Here is a 19,363-nt window from a genome sequence, read left to right as displayed (position 1 = left end):
CAGTTGGTCTCAGACATTTATGGCAAGCACAACAACATAAAGTATAGAAAGTAGTTTTTCATATTGTTGTATTCTGTATTTTTCTATTTTTTTCCAGGTTTTCACAGACTCACTGCAAACAAACAAGCTAAGGTAAGGTGCTGAGTTTGCTGCATTACTGTCTTAACACTGCTGGTTGCCATTCACAGCTGAACCTTAATGTTTTCCTTCAAACTGCGACTTTCACTTTCTGTCTAGAAGCTGGCAGATCAAAACAATACTTCATTGATTTTTGACGAATTCCCTGAAAATGAGGACCGTGGCTCTTATTCTCTGTTTGGGAAACATCGTTGTCACCGGACTGGCAGATCTTCAGCCTTCAGAAACGTCCACAGTGTCCGAGCTCCCCGAAACAACCTCCTCCGGTTTCGTCACACCAGGAAACCAAAAACCCAACGGCTCAGCTCATCCACCGAAAACGCCGCATCTCCCCATGTGCTCGGAGTCGGCCGGAATCAGAGCCACCTTCAAATACATCAACGTCATGGTTTCTGTAGTTGTGTTCATTGTTGGAATAGTGGGGAACTCAGCCTTACTCAGAATCATATATGCAAACAAAACCATGAGAAGTGGACCAAACTTTCTCATTGCAAGCCTCGCTTTGGGGGACCTGATCCACATCGTCATTGACATTCCCATCAACACATACAGGGTGAGTTATTATTATTATTCACATTCAAAATGAGAAAATGTTGCATCATCGTCTCATCTTTGTTTTTCTGTCACGGAGTCTCTAACCTCCACCTTATCTGGGATTTATTGTGTCTTTGTCCTGTGTTTTGTTGTTGCCTGCAGCTCATGGCAGAGGACTGGCCCTTCGGTTTACTGTTATGCAAACTCGTCCCATTCATCCAGAAAACCTCTGTCGGAATCACCGTGTTGAGCTTATGCGCTTTGAGCGTTGACAGGTAAGGAGATAAGCAGCCCCGTCCCCCGTCCCCTCCAAGGAAATAGTGTTTAGTGGCGACTATCTGTGTTTCATCAAGCAGGTAGATTTGCTCAGCGTTAGCCCTTGAAATGTTCTTCAGCTGGAAAAAAAAAAAAAAAAGAAAAAAAAAAGGCATTATTCCTTCACACAAAAGTTCCCTGAGCCGAACCGTTTTCTCCCTGATTCTGCAGATACCGAGCTGTGGTATCCTGGAATCAAATCAAAGGCATCTGGGTTTCTGTATGGACGGCAATCGAAATAACTCTCATATGGGTTATTTCTATCCTGCTGGCTGTCCCTGAAGTTGTCGGCTTTGATATGATAACAATGGACTATAAAGAAAAGCATCTCAGGATATGTCTGCTTCATCCCATGCAAACCACGCAGTTTATGCAGGTAATACAATCGTGTCAATCTGGCGCAACAGGACGAAATGAGAAGATCCACACGTGTGGGAGATGATTATCCTTTTCATTTCCAGCGTACAGTAATATTTATAACTGTCAGAAAGGATTGAAATAAACAATAGCTCTGTTATTCCTGTTCACATAACTCCAACCAAAGAGACGCCTGCTTGTTTTCCCCCTCTGCAGTTGTCTTTGTAAACCTGTGTACATGTCTGTCAAATATTGTTTCATGGGCGCCGTATCATAGCATCCTCTGAATGTGGTGTCATTCCGCCGCTCTGACAGAGTGTGGGTTTCTGTCATGTTTGATCAACAGTTTTATAAAGCGGTGAAAGACTGGTGGCTTTTTGGCTTCTACTTCTGCATGCCGCTGGCTTGGACCGCAGTCTTTTACACTCTGATGACCAGGAAGATGCTGAGAAACACAGAAAACACTCTAATTGACCACATCAAGCAGGTGCAGAGAAAACTCTTTTTACTTCCCAGTGCATTTTTGCAAGGTTTTCTACCATCCCACACATGATTAAGTTCGTTAGCGAATTAATTATAAATCTTTATTCTTTCACAGAGACGAGAAGTTGCCAAAACCGTCTTCTGCCTGGTGATTGTTTTCGCACTCTGCTGGCTGCCGCTTTACCTCAGCAGACTCTTGAAGTTAACCATATACGATGAGAAAGATCCTAATAGGTGCAAGCTACTGAGGTAAGATAAAGAATCAGGATTTTTTTTTTTTAAAGAGCTATTACAAAACCTATTAACTGTGTCTATTTTTTCCTCTTCTTCTTTCTCTCTCAGTGTCTTTCTTGTTCTTGACTATTTCGGAATTAATATGGCGTCCCTGAACTCGTGCATCAACCCTATCGCATTGTACATGGTCAGCAAACGGTTCAAGAGATGCTTCAAGGTGAGACTCCGGCTCTCTTTATGCGCGGCGCCCGTCTCGGTGTCAGTAATTCAAGATGTATGGTGAAAACAGTGCGGTGCATGAGCTGTGGTGTGTCATTAGGACATATGGAGTCACGTCTGTAACATGGCCGGGCCGCGGCGAGCGATAACCCGAGGGCGTAATAAGTGAAAATGGTCTGGAAAAACATCATCGGGAAGAGAAAACACAGACAGTTGGCAGTCTACCAGATAGCTGGTCACTGAATCAAAGTGGCGCGTTATGAGCAAAAGAAAACATAGCTTCAAGGCAGTTTTCATGGGGAGAAATTTAAAAGCTTTTATTGCATTACAAGCGCAGACAAACATATCAGAAACCTGCCTTCATTTGTTGCGGCAGGTTTGTAAACTCCATAGTGCCTGATATTTATCTCTTTTCCTGTAATAGTGTTTTTTAATACAACATTTATGTCTCCATTCTCACTCTTATTACTTTTCTGTCAACACACACTTCTTTTTTTCCAACACATCAGATGCTTATTCAAAGAAATAACACAATTTCTGTCTGTCAGTTGTCCTCCAGTAGGACCTCCGTGAATTATTCCATAATTGTATTGTTCATGTTAATTAAAAGGAACAAACACAAGGTTACTTTGTTACAGATTTACCTGTGAATACTAGAATAGAAATGTGCTTTCTAATGTGCCATTTTTCATCATATGAAGTTAAAATAAACAGAACCTGTTCCTCCCTGACCAGGCTTTGTGTGTGGTCCTCCAGGCGTGTCTGTGCCGTCGGTGTCTCCGTCCTCAGGCTGTTGCTCACGACGAGATGCAGTCTGTTCTGAAGTCCAGGATGCAGGACCAGGCGTCGGAGCAAAGCGACAACATCAAAGCTCACAAGCAGAAGTCCACACCTCCGCCTGAGCAGGACAGCGCCTTACTGTGTTGACGAGGCTCACGCACAACCCAGAACACCGAGAGACTGTCAATACCCCTTTATTAAACATGCATGCCTATCAATACAACCACCAAAGGAGCTCTATCAGGAGCTTGGAAACCTTGACATGCCCTCCTGATCACGTAAAACACCTTCTGAGTAACGCGCGCCGTCTTCTGTAGTGCTGTTGTCAGCTGAACATCTGCTTTGGCATGAGCAACCTGGAGTCAGACTGTTCAGACTATTTGCCCGCAAGGCTTGACTCACTCCCAACCATTACATCAGATTTAACCTCGTACCTATCCCGTATCATGCATCACACTTCTCAAATCACTGTTTTGGGCACAATGTTAACCTGGCACACATCAACAGAAATCCCGTCACAGCTTACCGCCTGCATGTATATTAGTTGAACTCACGCTGGAGAGACACTGTGCTGCGGGAAATCAAGCAAATGTAGATTCAGAATTATCACAGCAGTTTTTTTTTTTCTGTTTTTTACAAAAAGGGACACAGTGTGTAATTAGCACATAAATGTTATTTTCATCTCTGCTAAGTTTTACACACGTTCGCAGCATCTGAGAAGTTTGTAGGATTCCTCTCCGTCTTGAACCTTGAGAAACACACCAATTTGGCGCCACAAGTAGATTCCGTCTCCGCCGCTGAATGACTGATTGATGGTGGCCTATTTTTAATGCATTGTTAAATGTGTAATGCATGGAGACACTTTATAAAAGACCTGAGAGTGGGGAAGAAGGAAAACGAAGATGACAGAATGGGGTCATGAGGAGAGAAGGATGGGAGGGAACGTGTGTGTGTGCGTGTGTGTGTGTGTATGTGAATGTGCGCGTGTGAGTGTGTGTGTGTGTGTGTGTTTGTGTGAGGAGGTGGTGGTGGTTGTGGGGGAGGGAGGGAGGGAGGGAGGCACCTGATAGGTCTTCCTGTCACAGGACAAGGCAAGCACAAATAGAGTGCTGTTCTTCCAGCTAATGCCGTCTCCGTCTGCAAAACTGTTTTGATGCCGTGTGCCGCAGTGCCTATTAAAAGTTTATCCCGTGTGCGTAAACTCAACTGTTTGTAAAAAATTGAGCTGTCTGAATAAAAGCCTGCGAATTCTCCTGATGTTTGTGACGCTTTCACAGATGTGCGGTGCACCGAGGACATGGCTCACCAAGTATTTCACACTGATCAAGCAAAGCCTTCATCTTAAAGCACCCGCTATCATCATTAAGCAAATATGTATGGATTTTGTTCTTTGATTTTACCTCTGCCGAACGAAGCCCTGCATGTCTGGTTGTTTTTTTCTTTATCATCGCTGCTGAGGAGTCAAATAGAAAATATTTAAAGAGGAATTCAATCACATAATATGAAAGCGATAAAAAGAAAATGCGGGTTTTGTTTTGACTCAGTTATGTTTTTTTTCTTTCCTTCATCATTGTACACCCTACAGGTTTTCAAGTGTTTGTTACTCTAATAGTGCACGGCACATCAAATAAAAGAGCGCAAAGGAAATTCTGTTTCCACATCACATCAAGCCAGCAGGTTTCCATCATTATGTACCTAATCAAATATCAGGTTTCCAAATCAAAGTAGAGAAAGATCCCACTGAAGTGGAGAAATGGAGAAATCTATAAATTTAGACATCACTGCCCTCCAGATTGTTTTTCTGGTGTTGAACGTCATGCAACCCTTATACGACATCTTATTTATAAGTTGCGCCGTCGAGACAGATTTGAGCCATGCGCCTCGAAATGTGTTTGTTTGTGATTAGAGATGTCAAAAAATATGTTTCAGAGGAACAGAGGAACTAACATGCATGCTTTTGCAGCCCACACACTCATATTGCCTGCTGCGCTCACACTCTCATGCACCTCGTTCTGTTCTGACATAAGAGAAACTGTGTCTCAGAGGCTTTGACTGTTGGATTCAGCCACGTTGGACAAGATGCAAGGGTTCAATATGCTCATTTACGCTAAAGCCAATTTGTACTGTTTTTCATCTGAAATGTGGTTCACATATTTTATTTTTGAATCAGTCCCTTTGGCTTCTCATGCTTGCTCCAATTTAAAGCTTTCGGGCTGAATTTTGCACTTCAAAAATCATCTTTTTTTTATTTACAATTTGCATGTCATTAATTTGTGTTTGAGCAGTTCAATGACTTATGGAAAAAGTACGGTTTGCCGCAGCACATCTCACATCAAGCAGTGTCAGATACTAATTTGTCTCCAGTGCTGTCAGACGCTCGACTCTCCCTTGTCAAAATTAAAAAAAAAAAAAAAAAAAATACTACCAGCAGATAATCAACAAATGGCGCGGCGCTATCATGTTCCCAGCAGTAAAAGCTCCCAGCAGCCAGACGACACTGACACAATCAGGCGCTGGTATTCAGAGAAGGTTGATGTCAGTGTCAACATCCAAGACAGCCGGAGTCTCAGACCTTCTTTAGTAATCTCTCTACACACACAAGGCTCAAATACGGCTCCCCACGGTGCTGCCCAGACTCCCCAGACTGTGGATTTAATTAAACAGTGTGAAATTAATTAATCAGCGAGGTGGCAGGTAAAAGGACTTCTCACTGGAACTGCTCACACAACCAAGACAGGCATTTCATGTGCTCTGACAGTTATTAATTTGCTGTATGTTTTATTATAGTGTTTCTATATAGAGATGCAGAATTTCTGGGAGATTAAAGAGCTTGGCATGGGAAAAAAGTCATGCAAATTATCAAAATAACAGCTCCCGAAAATCAAAGTGTAAACCTGTGTTTGATCTGTTCTATCAATTAATTAAAAATTTCAGTTCTGTATAATAATGCGGTGCAAATTAGATGGAAATGAGATAAAATATTCATTTAGTTATCTGGGGAATCTGCCTGGAGGGCTTTTTAGTCTTCAGTCTGGCTCAAAATGCTGTCCATATGGCAATTATGTACAGTAGTGTTGCAGGAGGATTGGTCTGATGCCTACTGGCAGAGTGGAGCCTGCCTGTGACAAACTGCTGCTAGGATCTGATGTGAGTTGAGGGAGATAATGAGGCTGTTGTAAGCCTTAAGTATAGAGCCTGCCCCCGGGGTGGCATATCTAAGCGCTCAGGCTCCCTCATTGTTGCACGTGCTGCTGAGGATTAAAAACACATTTACTTTTTTCTCCATAAACTTTGTCAGTGCTTCCTGCAACTCTTTAGACAACTTCTGCTTTCATGTGGCAAGCCTCTTGACATTGCTTTGTGGAGGAGTTGCTTTTTTTTTTTTTTTTTTTTTTTTTTTTTTTTTTTTTACAGTTGGTAGATGTGAAGTCTTGATTTGATTTCACTTTGAGCTATCTATAGCTCTTTTTAAGCACCCCACCAGAGGATGTGTACGTTCTGGGGTACATCCTACGGTGACTGAAGTTTAGACAAATGCCATATTTTGATGGAGAATCTTTTTCATGTGGATCCCGCTGGCATGGCCTTTCTAATTAAATTCCACTGACTGGGGTGAAACGCGATGACATGGGTGAGCTGGTGTGTTTCATGCAGTTGATGATACAGCATCCTCTCTCAAGAAGCCATGACTGCCTGAGCTGAGACCCCTCCCTCCCCCTCATTTTGTGTGAATCCCTTGACATCCACTGCAGGTTGGATGCCGACACCCCACACACACACACACACACACTGTCAGACGTACAGTGTGTCCCCAGGAAAGCAATGGTTCAAATTCCAGCACTGTGTCCAATTTAGACCTACACCACACTACAGGTTTTCTATTTGAGTGTAACAAGGACACCATGCAACACAGTGCAATACACGGGGAGGGAAAAAAAAAAAAAATCCCTGCAGTGTGTGCTCAGTAATTGAGTGACCCAGGAGAATCGCTGTAATGATGCGGACAGGTCTATAGACATTATTTGGAGTTTTGGCTTAGTGAAATGAGCAAGGCAGCCACCCTTATACAATACAAGCAGGCATTTAATTAATAGCCAATTGAGGCTTGCATCCAAAAGAGGAAGAGAGAGAGAGAGAGAGAAAGAGAAAGAGAGAGAGAGAGAGAGACGGAGAGATTTAGGCAAGTGTACACTCCAGCCAAAGGCAGGGAAACTTCAGAGACCTGCAAATGGCAGGCAGAGTCAGACTACTGGGCAGAACTGCAAGTGGTCATTCAACCATGGGATTAAAAAGCATTTAAGCCTTGTACCAGAGGCCCCCTTCATCCAGCCATGTATTTCTGACCATTCAGGGTAAAAGAAAAGACAAATGTTAGGAGTCTGGGTTGTTAATGCTGGTGCAAAACTGCGGGTTACAGGTTTTTCACAACGCCAGCATCTATAAATGTATTGCTGTGCTTTCTTGCAGAAAAACATAATGAGCTAGTCTAAAAGCGTTTCTGTGTTCTGGTTAAGGTGCAAAATGGACTGTCACTACTGTTTATTTCATTCACGTCTGGATGTAATGGAAAACATGCAATCAAATGTAGGACATGTTGGCTGGAGTGGTTCGCTTTGCACTTCTGTTCACGCTTCTAATTCCTCCCGGGCAACAACAGGCAAATTTATGACAGGCTATTGACATATTTATAGGGAGCGGCGGAGAATGCATGCGCTTGATTGGGGCGAAATCCACGTTGCGAAATGAATGCCCGGCTAAGGTTTTCAAATGCATTGTGCTCATTTTGGTGCCAAGAGGAGGGTTGGCGAGAAAGCCTTTGATTCAGTGATCACCACAGCACCGCAGCACCCCGCCTGCCTGCGCTTGTTTTGATGGCCAATGATGAAAGCACAGGTGGATGCGAGAAAGCTTCCCTCCCTCGTCAGCCACAGTCTCCTCGTCTGTGGTTTCCTATTAGCGCAGGAGTGGAGGTTTGCAGTCTGGCTGCTGGGCACAGTGGGTCAGTGCTCACAAAGCTCTGTTTGTTCCCTGGCCTGCAGGGCTCCCAGGGTAAGCTTGGCTCCAGAGGGGAAACAAACAAAAAGGCACCACTGTCTTGCACACTGAAGCTGATCTCCAGCACATTCGTCTTTTCTACTCAAAGGGGTACATTTCTCTTCTTAGGAGAGGAATGGCAAAAGGAAACAAGTTCTTTAGAAACAGGGCCTCGGGACAACAAAACTGCTGTTGTTGTGAGCTATGTATTTTTCCCAGTTTAAATGCCATTTTGAGTTGTTGCTCGTGGTGATGTGTTTTCCTTTTTTTCCCCCCATTTTGCTTTGTGTGTGTGTGTTTTTTTTTTTTTTTTGGTCTCCTTTTGTCTCGTTCAAACATGAAAGTTCGCCTTGTGTTGCCATATCACCATATTCTGAGAGAAACCTGAAGAAAATGTATGAACAGCATGTCATACCTAAAGGTTTGTTGCAGGTACTGACTGCAGACATTATGAGGTAGGCATATGTGACAGATGTTACATACGGGTAAAGATACAGGTTCCTCGGTTAATCAATAATTTCACAATATCCTTAAAACACATACTACATGTGGTCTGCCTGTGATTTTGAGGGATGGAAAAAAAAAAACAGTGAAAGAAAGCCTTACAGCTGCTGTCAGGTCAGACATTCACTGTTGTGCTGCAATCTGCAGTCCAAGTATAACTCCATTATTGAGGGGACTTTAAAATGGGAGCTGTGTGACACACAGCAGGATGATTTAGTTTAATGACCATGGCAGTGACAGCACTGTGATGGAAATTGGACTCCCCCTGCAAATTTACATCACTTGAGGGTACTTGGGGCTCTTTTAGCGGCTGCACTCCAGAGCACGAGCCATCAGGAGGTCCTGGATATGTCATGCTTGTCACCTTCCTTTAAGTGTATCTGCAGACGTGGGAGAGGGATTAATATTATATAGCCTACGGAAGCACAGAGGCCGTCTTATCAGCACTGCAGATGTGATAAGCACCTCTACCCCCATGAAAACCAGGGGAGAAAAAAATCTCTGAGCAAAAAGACAAGCATCTCTTTGTGTTGTTTCCCTGCACTGCTCAGAGTTTCAATGCAGCTTTAGAGGCAGATATGGTGCAATTTCACATCTGTTGTAATTTGATGTGCCTGGATCGCCCTCTGTGAAATCGTCTTGATCACAACATGGCTCCTTTCAATTATTTAGGAAGTTGGCATATGGCTTTAGAGATAGTAATCTGATTTCCTTTGATTTTGAGGTATTCAGAATAGCCGGCACCACATGTTCCAATAAAAGCTTCATATTGACAGAAAAAAATTGGAAGCTCAACATCCACACTCATCTTTTTCCAAACAGAATGATATAAGAAAATAAGAAAACAGATATTGATTTATCTTTTTTTTTTTTTAAACAAAATTGTCACTTTTATGTAAATACTTTTCCATCATTGCCATGACACTCATCTCACATTAGTTCACATCAATGCAGATGTCAGTGCACACAAATTGTGTTGCCCTCAAACTGATTCTGAGCTGTGAATAGAAGTTATGGCAACCATTGCTGTCACTTCAGTTTTATCAGAAAAACACCCGGTGGAACCATGGAAACAACATGTGACACAAAAACATCTACATCAAAGCCAGCGTTTACTGTAATTAGAATACATTGAATCCCGTTCAGTCGGAGAGGGTACATGATCTTCTGAGCCTTTGGATTCAGTCCCATGCTTTCCATTAAATACAGTACAGTGCATTAAGCCTAGCTACAAAAACCAACGCGCTCGTTTGTGAATCTGCTGCTGCAAACAAGAAAATCGCATTTTGTGCATTCAGTTATCCATGTGTGTAAAGAGAGGAGCACGGCTATAAAGATGAAAGATGTGGAACATTTAGTGTAAGTATTATAAATAATCCTACATCACAGGCTATATGTCTCACTTTCAGGTGCATATTTAGTACTTAGCATATCGCATTTACTCTTGTGGAAAACAAAACATCAGCGAGCAGACCTGAATATGTGCTGAATGTTTAGAGACCTTTGGGAAGGAAAGCTGCAGAAAAGAGACTCTCACAAATGTGTTTTTCTTACACAAGACCCAAAATACGCGCCACCCACCAGCGACAAGGCATAATGACTCGACAAGCTACCTGGCAGCCTCTGTAGTTGTAAGGCCAAGGCCAGTAGCCTCGCAGGGGCTCACACACTCGCTGACAGTGAGTGTAGCTGCGCTGGCACTCGGAGCAGCAGATCCCCTGGTGGTCCAACATGGTGTCAAAGGTCACGGCACCTTCCTCTCTGGCCTCTCCGCTGCGCTGCAGTTAAATGAAGAAATGTTAATTTTTGAAGGGCAGTTGTTTTTTTTTTTTCCATTGTTTTTTAAAATTTATATTCATTTGCAATTCAAATGTGAAAAAAAAAAAAACTTATCATCCTCCGAAGCATGCGACTTCAGTTCTCAGAGGCTGTATGCATTTTTATAAGCAGTGGGAGTTTTCACTTCAGTTCATAAGTTCATTGAGTAAGAATGGCAAATATTACCCCTGTGACCTATAATTAAACCTGCCTGTGTGACACCTCAGCAGCACAGGCAGCAGCAGCAGCATATATACCTTCAGTCCAGATTCACACTCCTACTTGTGAGGATACATTTTTAACACGGACGCCGGTTGTGAAATCATCTGGAGAAGTGTTTACAAACAGAGGAACTTCAATTCGCAATGTCACTTTGAGGCTGGCTGCGGGCTCAGTGTGGGCCTCTTGATAGTTCATCTGAATTTCATTCACTCTGGAGTGGTGCAGAACAAAAACACTGTTGAATGATAATGTGGCGACTCACGTGATAGGGGTTTTCAGGATTGTACGCTGACCCCGCGGACGCCTGCGCCCCATCCTCCTCCTCCTCCTCCTCCGCGGCTCTGGAGGTGTCACGCACCGTGTGATTCATCGGGTCCCTCACTTCAGCAGCTGCCTCAAACTCCTCCATGTTAAACTGCCTCGTGGCTCGCCGTGTGTCTCTCTTTTTCCTCTCCCCATCTGTTACAGCAGCCACGAGAGGCAAGAGTATTGGGTCAACATCCACAAGATGCCATACATGTCCTCAGAGCTCAATCCTACATAGCTGGAGCTGTCTCTGATGTACTGAATAATTCAATTAGCAGCAGCGATATCAAGCAGTCTTGCATATTTCAGGATCATTCTTTTTTAATACAAGACTTTGTGAGTCTTTTTTGGTGTTCGGCTCTAAATGTAGTGTATGTTCAAGATGTTGAAGTGTTTCACTAACTTCCAAGACGAGGCTGTAAATTTTACAAGTGTGTCAGCACGCAAGCAGGGCAATCGCTGCTCAGATTTTGATAAGCCATAAAAAATGTAAGGAAGTTAACATTGAATGGACCAAGCTCTTTGATAGAAGGACACTTGTCCTGAAGTTTGTGGAATAGAATTATTTAATACATAATGGGTAATAAGAGGTAGTGAGGACAACCTTTAGAGTGCATGGGCTGGAGCCAGTAAATGGGAAGTTCACCGCAGAGCTCCAGAATTTTGCTGCTCAGAAACCTGGTGTCCTTCAGCGGCTGCTCTTCAGCAACCCAGAAAAGGAGCTCATCGTCGAACCTCACGGGCATTAATTCATCGGTCTGTCAAGAAAAAAAAAACAACGTCCTTGAATTACTCGAAGGAAAAGGAAATTAATGCGGTAATCTCGATTTTGTTTTTGCTCCAATTTGCAATTCTGTGTGTCGAGTAGCGCGCGCGTACCAGGTCGAACAACGCCGCCTCCTTGCTGCGAACTCCCATGTGTGGAAGCCTGGCTTTGATTTGGGATTTTATATAGCACTTGTCTCCTCCAAAGAAGAGAATTCCCGTTATTCCCTGCACCAAATCACAGAGATGCCATGTTTACACTCACGGCTTTGCTACTTTGCTGAGCACACAGAAGGTCTCAGCTGAGCTACCTCAGGAAGATAGAACAAGGACAAACTCACTCACAGTTTGAAAGTCATGAATCTCCACGGCTTCCTCGGCTCCGCTCCCCATTTTAAATCTCTCCAGATTGTTGTCAGAATCAATTTCCATGGAGCCCTCCCTTACCTCCCCATTGATGTTCATACTGTAACGAACATTATAAACCTGGCGGCGTTCAAAGTGGGATGTTAAAATGACTGATTAGTCAAGTTATGTAAATTACAAAGTAGCAAACAGAACAAGAGAGACAGAAAACAAGCTTCATGTTGTTTGTGCTATTTCCCTACACAGTAATTTTTCGCTGAAGAAAATCCTCTGTAGTTTTACCACACTGAGGTTTTGAGTAAAACACCACAGGGGATGCTGTTGCAGACCTTGATGGGGATGTTTGCCCTGCAGGTGATCTCATTAGAACGTGAATAAACAGTACAGCGTTTCTTAAAAGATGAAGCAGCACTCCAAGATAAATTTAGCTGTTTTTTTTTGCAGGATTTACACAGAATTAAATATGCAGTTTTAATCTGAATTCAGATGGTTGTTGGTAAGACATCTCAGTCATCATTACAAACGTCTCATTATTGAATCAAATGCCAAACAGACCTGTAAGTCCAAGTTTTCAACGGAGGATTTCACAGTGTACTTTGGGTTTGTTTCTCACCAAACCCCCTCCGCCCCGCTCCCTCCCCGCTTTCACTTTGAGATATTTGCTACTGTCAAGGCACTGTAATAACCACAGAAGTCCTTTGTTGGCACTTACGTTTTTATCGCTGACTTTCCACAGGTACAGAGCGGCCATGGATGCACACAGCATTAACACTGCGCCAACAATAAGAGCCACAGCTCCGAATCTCAGGAGATGACGGAATGTGGCAGAGGTTGCTGTGCTGGAAGCACTTTGTCCCTTAAAGTTTGGAGGAAAACAAAATAATAGATGAGGCGCCTTGAACTGTGACCAGGACAAGACTAACATCCAAGTAAAGAGCAACATTCCTGAAATGCTCGAGATTTCAAAGCTGTATTTACGAGTCACGGATGTCAGTTCTATTTCTGATCAAAAACCTTAATAGGGCTGTCTTACCGGAGGCCTGCAGTGTTCAAAACAGCAAGATCCGTGAGCTGTAGTTTGGGATTTATCCATATTCTCTTTCATGAATGTACTTTCCTCTCTAGTTGCGTCTCTTTGGAGAGTCCGGTTATCCACCAGAAGACTCTCTGACACTGAAGTGGGAATGACGTACAGTCGATATAAATTACTTTGGCCAAATTCTTCATCTGAATGTTACCTGCATGCGCTGGCCACCTTGTGATACCAAAATAAATGAAGCCTTCTGAAGCAGCTCTGACCTCATGGGCGACTGGCAGGTGTCCAATATTACAAACACAGCGGTTACTGAGCAGAAAATCACCTGAAGCTACAGCACAGAAAATTAAAAGATGCTATGCTGTTAGAGACATTTCATCTATTGAATTATCACATAATTGTGTGCGACCAAGATAGACATTTTTTTTTTTTGTGCAGATCCTCTCACAAGCAGAAATAAAGAGATAGTCAGCCTTGTATCCAGGAGTCTTCATTGTCTTCAAGTTTCTTTGGTTTTTGTATTTCCACAATACACTACAAGACAGCACAGACGTGGCGTACATATAATCAGAAACACATAAAGGCACACAGACAGAACCTTTACTTAATTAGAATTTTTTCTGTTTTGACAATGGGACAAAGGAGGTTTTGTGGCCAAGGTTGCTCAGTCTTTATCATAACCTAAAAAACAAACAGCGCAGAAAAAGAAAAAAAAAAAAATTATAATGTGCAAGTGCAACTGTTGCTTAGAAACAGATTAAATCACATTTTTGAAAGATTGGTAAGTTGGCAGGCAACCACAAAAGGTGGGGGGATTAGTTGACCTTTGAAAAATATGTAATTGTGAAAGCATTTGATCAGCAATGCCATATTTGCATGCAAATTGAGGCAGCACAGTAACGACATTGTGTGCAATGAAAAGCGAACACTTATGTTTGCTATCAATTTAGCTGTGATGCTTGGAGGACCTCATTTTATTTACAGCAGCTTATAAGCCTTTAAGGCAAATTAAATGCATTCAGTTGGCTAATTGAGGTTATTTTTTATGCTTTATGAATGCTTCCTTGGGACAATAGGTTGTATTCTCTCTATAAGATTACAGTTGCGTCATAGAAGCTCAAATTGTTACATTTTAAAACTGTCATTGAACGGCAAAACGTTTTTTTTTTTATTTATTTAACAGTTTATTTGTGCAACAATGTGATAAAATCTACCACAAACATGGCAATCTTTTATACTGATTGTTTCCCACAGGAGTAAGGCCCTTTTCAGCCTAAATGTTCATTGGTCATGCCCCTTAAATACTTACACATGCTCTTAAAAATTCATAATAAAATTCTTTTTTACATTGAATTGATATGAAAAATATATTATTAATGTAGAAAATCTTGCATATTACAGATAATACAATGAACAGTCTTATATGAGCCAAAAGGACACATGACATACTACAAAACACTGCAACAATCCAACACAGAGTCAATAAAGATAAAAGTACTGTACAGTATAAATACAAAACCCCTCTCGTGATTTTTTTTTTTTTTTTTTCTTGTAGAATGTCTTAAGAGTTTGTATATTCGGGGATGGATATTTCATCTGTCTCCTGTATCCTGGCTGGCGTCGGTGGACCAACAAGAATATAATCAAACTCCTGGTGTTGGACTTTTTCATAAACGCTCTGCAGGCCGTTGGTTTTGGGTAAGTGAGCAGGGTAGTAGTTCTCTCTCCTGGTGTCCCGGGGAAGTGAAGCTGTCTTGGAGAACGTTGACAGATGCGGTCCACTGGCCAAGCTTGTGTTGGGCCTGGTAGCTGAAGGGCTCCAGCATCGGTCTGAGTGTCCCAACACTTTGCACTCACTTGTACATGCCCAGAGACCTGTGGAAAACAGCACTGCTGTGAGGACGTAGTATGAATACAGTTACTGGTTCACCGGGTTGAGGATGGAGGGTGATAAAGGATCCTGTTGAGCTCAAGGTAATACCACTCATAATGTACCCAGTGTATTGTAGTGTCAGATATTATTGAACCTTGGTACTATTTGTTGTGTATATTGTTTAGATTTAATACTACAAGCAAATATAAATCAAACTGCACAAGGAAACATCAATGTGCAGTATATCGCTGCATGGATATAACCTTTACATGCTCACATTTACTTAATATAAATCGTCTCTCCAATGGATTAAATTACGACTATAATTTTGGTGACACTCACTGTTTGTTGGAGGAGACTCTTTCTTGTGCACATCTCCACTTATATCTGAATCACTGTCATTGAAGTCACTGTCCCCTTTTCCACTGTCCTTGCCACTGATGTGGGGATCTCTTGCTGAGATCGTGGTGAATGAATTGCCCTTCCATATTGTTATCGGCCTCACAGTCTCTTTGCCATATCCTGGTAGTGTCGAGTAACCCTGCAAAGACAGGAATCACATGCATGCAGTTCATGAGTCAAAATGCAAACCAGAAGAGACTGAGCGTGTGATTAACTTTATATATTTCACAAATTGTGCATACCTTTAATTTATTCTCCACAACTCTGTTGTTAGACTCAAAGATGCCTGCTGTCTGCCTGCCATCCTCACAGCCTGTCTCCGATGTGGTGCTGCCAGCCAATGGAGGTTTCTCTGGGAATGGATGGGCTTCAAACGCTTTGCCTTTGTGGTTGGCAATCAGTGAATCGATGTGACCACTTTCCACTTTCTCCACATTTGGTGTGTCTTCTTTTTCATCAAACTCCCCCTCCCTCGTGTCTTTTTTCCGCCGGCTGCAAATAGTTGTGATGAGAATGATAGCCAGCAGGAGGAGAGAGCAGCTCCCTGCCAGGACAATGATGATGGCTATGGACATGTCCCATTCAAAAGGCTCCTCGGTGCCGTCTTCAGACATGGAAGGCAAACTCGGCAGAGTTCCTTCTATAAAATTGAAGTGTATAATGGCTGTGGAGGAAAGCGGCGGGGATCCATTGTCAGTGACGGACACCGTGACTTTGACATTGTCTGTGATATCGTATGTCAGCTGTCTGCTCACGTGTACCTTCCCAGTGTCTTTGTTGATAGAGAAACCCATGTGCCCCCCCTCGGTGATTTTAAAGGACAGCTGTGCATTTATTCCTTCATCAGCATCTGTGGCCTTTATCTGGGTTACCACATAACCTGCAGGTGCATCTCTGGGCAGGAAAACCTCAGCAGATCCTTTGTAGAGTGGCGGCTCGATGATGGAGGGCTGGTTGTCATTTTGATCAACTATTTTTAATCTGATGACAGCTGTGCTCTGCAGCTGTGGTGACCCCCCGTCGCTTGCTTGAATATGCACATCTAGATGCTTCATTACTTCAAAATTGAAACTTCTCAGTGCGTATATAGAGCCAGACACGGAATTCAAGGACACAAAGGTGTTCACCGGGGAGCCCATAATAACACTGTCCACAAGCCTGTAAGTAATTTTCCCATTGTTGCCCAGATCCGCGTCGCTCGCCTCCACCGTGGTGATATAAGCGCCCGGGGCGTTGTTTTCCACCACCGAAACTTCATACACGGCTTTGGCAAAGTGAGGGGCGTTGTCGTTCTCGTCGCTCAGCCTAATTGTGTACTGGGTGATTTTCCTCAGCGGAGGTGACCCGAAATCCTCAGCCATGACCGTCAAGTTGTACTCGCTGATCCTCTCCCTGTCTAGAGCGGCCGCCGTCACTATCATGTAGCTGTCCTCGTAAGCCTGGCGGAGTTTGAAGTGGTCGTGGCCGTACAGCGTGCAGTGGACCTGGCTGTTGACGCCGGAGTCTCTGTCCAAGGTGCTGATCAGCGCCACCAGACTGTCCTTGTCTGCCGCCTCGCTGATGTACGCGATGCCTGTCGTGATCGAGGTCATCGGGGTGATACTGATTTCTGGGGCATTGTCGTTAACGTCGGTGACGTGAATTATGATTTTACACACGGAGGGGGTCGGGTTGGGTCCCAGATCGGTCGCCTGCACGTCTAGCTCATAGGTGCTTTTGTCCTCGAAATCCACGGGGCTCCGGAGCGTCAGGCGACCTGATTTATTATCCACTTGGAAAAGTTCTCGGATCTCGTGAGAAACCTGTTTTCCGAACCCGTACACCACCTCTCCGTTCAAGCCCTCATCAGCATCAACTGCGTTCAAGTCCAGTATCACAGTGCCCACCGGAGCGTCCTCTGGCAGACTGACAGAAAAACTATTCTGGTCAAAAACAGGACTGTTGTCGTTAAAGTCAGTCACTTTGATAGTTATCTTTGTTGAGCCCGACCTGTACGGGTTTCCTCCGTCTGTGGCCACTAATTCCACAGTGTATGATGACTGAGTCTCCCTGTCTAGCTCTTTCATTAGTACCAATTCCGCATATTTAACCCCATCGGCTCTCAGGAGCACATCAATGGTGAAATGACTGTTTACTGATATTTGATAGCTTTGGATGTAGTTTGACCCGACATCAGCGTCCGCAGCTGGATCCAGGGGGATACGGGATCCAACAGCTGCATTCTCCGAGATCTCCACTATAGATTCCTTGTTTGGAAACTCCGGAGAGTTGTCATTGATGTCCTTTATTTCCACCTCAACGTGAATCAATTTGTAGCGATCTTTGGAGAAATTAACCACGTCAAAAGTAATCAGACACTGTAAAGTGTGTCTGCAGATTCTCTCTCTGTCAATTCGTTCTCCTACTGTGAGTTCCCCGTCGTTTTCTCTTACCCTGATGAATGAATCGTTGAATTGTTTCATCATCCTGAAATTGGTCTTGGAGGAATGAGACAGACTCAAGGACATGTCCTTGGCCAGGTTTCCGATGACCGTGCCCGGCGCGTCCTCCTCGCTGGTCTGGTATCTGATAGTATTTCCCTCTGACAAAGCCCATGACGAGAATAAAAACTGATGGACTGAGAGAATAAAAATCCACCGGTGCCAATAAGTTATAAAATTGCCTCGTATCATCTTCGTGGTGATGTCCCCCTCGGCAATCAGCCTCATTGTGCGTTGAGCAGTTGAGGGGCAGTTCACATGTGGCGCGCGCTCTCCATCCAAGCTCCCGCTTTATGAGCTGAACTGTGCTGAAAGTCAAAGTTAGTCGCTCCGCGCGCGCAGCCAGTCAGACACGCTTGTTGCCTCGCCTTCAACACAGCTCCAAATCCTGCAGTGGCGGGGGTTTATACGGCTCCTCATGCTAATGAGACCAAGTGTGACCAATCCCTTGCTTTAGAATTAAAAATACCCCCTTATGAGAGAGAGAGAGAGAAAAAAAAGAAAGACGCTCCGAGCCTGTTTTCTGCACATTGAGACAAGTTGCAAAACAGAAAAAGGGGCAGAAAGATACGCCGCCGCTTGAAGATAGTTCCCGCTCTGTTTATCGTCGTATTACAGCCATTACCGAGTGATGGTTTTATTTAGCTGAGCCTTTTTCCCTTTTCTTTTGATGTTTAGTGTATTGTCTGCCGAGCGTCCCTGAGCGCGAGAGAAGGTGTGTGTGTGTGTGTGTGTGTGTGTGTGTGTCTTTGTGCGCGCACGTGTACACCACTGCGTGCGTGCGTGCGCTCACAGGACCACCGCGACTGTTCCAGAGCGCCGAGACACGGTTTTCTGGAGGGGGGGAGCTCACTTAACTTGCAAACAGCTTCATTATCCGGAGACAAATCCGTAAAAAAAACACATCTCCGGTCTGAAGGAGGAGTGATGCGACGCTGATCCCCCACGAGACAGCGGGAACTGCCTCTGTTTGTGATTTTTACGCTTTGGAATAGGAGAAAGGGCGCTCATCCAGCGCCCTGTCCAGCGCGTGCACTGCTTTCCTTTCACCCTCTGAATAAAGTCAGTATAGTAGATCAGATCAGTGACCAGAAAGAAAAGAAAAGAAAAGAAAAGAAAATCCTAAAGCACACAATGAAGTCTTTTTCTTCACTTGTTTCAGGGGCTGATCTAGAGAATTTATGTTGGGGTTCGCAGTGACCAAGAGTTAAAGTTGGGCAGGGGCATTGTAATTGATAATACTAAATTCTGCCATTCAGTGAATATTAAATGTTTAACTTGTTCATTTAGTGCAGGACATTCCAAAATGTTGGATGTTAAAACCTCCACCCCAGTGAGAGCAGTAAAAATGTCTAAAATAACCCAAATCCCCCAAACTCAAATGCATGAAACAGCCAAAGTCTATTAAAATTGCCAATAAAAGATTGAACAGCTGTCCTCTTTTCTTAAATATACTTATGAGAGTCCAGAAATGCAAAAAAGATACTTTTTGTGTTT

The 19,363-nt window shown here is 43.6% G+C and overlaps 3 protein-coding genes across 3 annotated transcripts; 1 reads left to right on the top strand and 2 right to left on the bottom strand.

Annotated features, from left to right (window-relative positions):
• The first annotated feature begins 289 nt into the window (after positions 1–289).
• On the top strand, positions 290–3,207 carry LOC115402703 (endothelin receptor type B-like). The gene is made up of 7 exons (XM_030111228.1): positions 290–691; positions 835–947; positions 1,159–1,363; positions 1,691–1,831; positions 1,943–2,076; positions 2,170–2,278; positions 3,037–3,207. Exons 1-7 carry the CDS (start codon positions 290–292, stop codon positions 3,205–3,207), a joined length of 1,275 nt encoding a protein of 424 aa, XP_029967088.1.
• Positions 3,208–10,148: 6,941 nt separating this feature from the next.
• cnmd (chondromodulin) lies at positions 10,149–13,064 on the bottom strand. The gene is made up of 6 exons (XM_030112392.1): positions 12,788–13,064; positions 12,055–12,195; positions 11,824–11,937; positions 11,549–11,702; positions 10,901–11,097; positions 10,149–10,376 (listed from the first exon to the last, which is right to left on the bottom strand). The coding sequence occupies exons 1-6, from the start codon at positions 13,016–13,018 to the stop codon at positions 10,149–10,151; spliced, it is 1,065 nt and encodes a 354-aa protein (XP_029968252.1). The 5' UTR covers positions 13,019–13,064.
• A 1,386-nt stretch (positions 13,065–14,450) lies between these two features.
• LOC115403283 (protocadherin 8) lies at positions 14,451–18,265 on the bottom strand. Its single transcript, XM_030112144.1, has 3 exons — positions 15,629–18,265; positions 15,327–15,525; positions 14,451–14,986 (listed from the first exon to the last, which is right to left on the bottom strand). The coding sequence occupies exons 1-3, from the start codon at positions 18,092–18,094 to the stop codon at positions 14,673–14,675; spliced, it is 2,979 nt and encodes a 992-aa protein (XP_029968004.1). The 5' UTR covers positions 18,095–18,265; the 3' UTR covers positions 14,451–14,672.
• Positions 18,266–19,363: the final 1,098 nt, after the last annotated feature.

Source organism: Salarias fasciatus, chromosome 16 (genome assembly GCF_902148845.1).
Source record: "Salarias fasciatus chromosome 16, fSalaFa1.1, whole genome shotgun sequence".
NCBI lineage: Eukaryota > Metazoa > Chordata > Actinopteri > Blenniiformes > Blenniidae > Salarias > Salarias fasciatus.
Note: the sequence above shows the minus strand (reverse complement) of the source record. Positions and strands in the feature narration are given on the sequence as shown.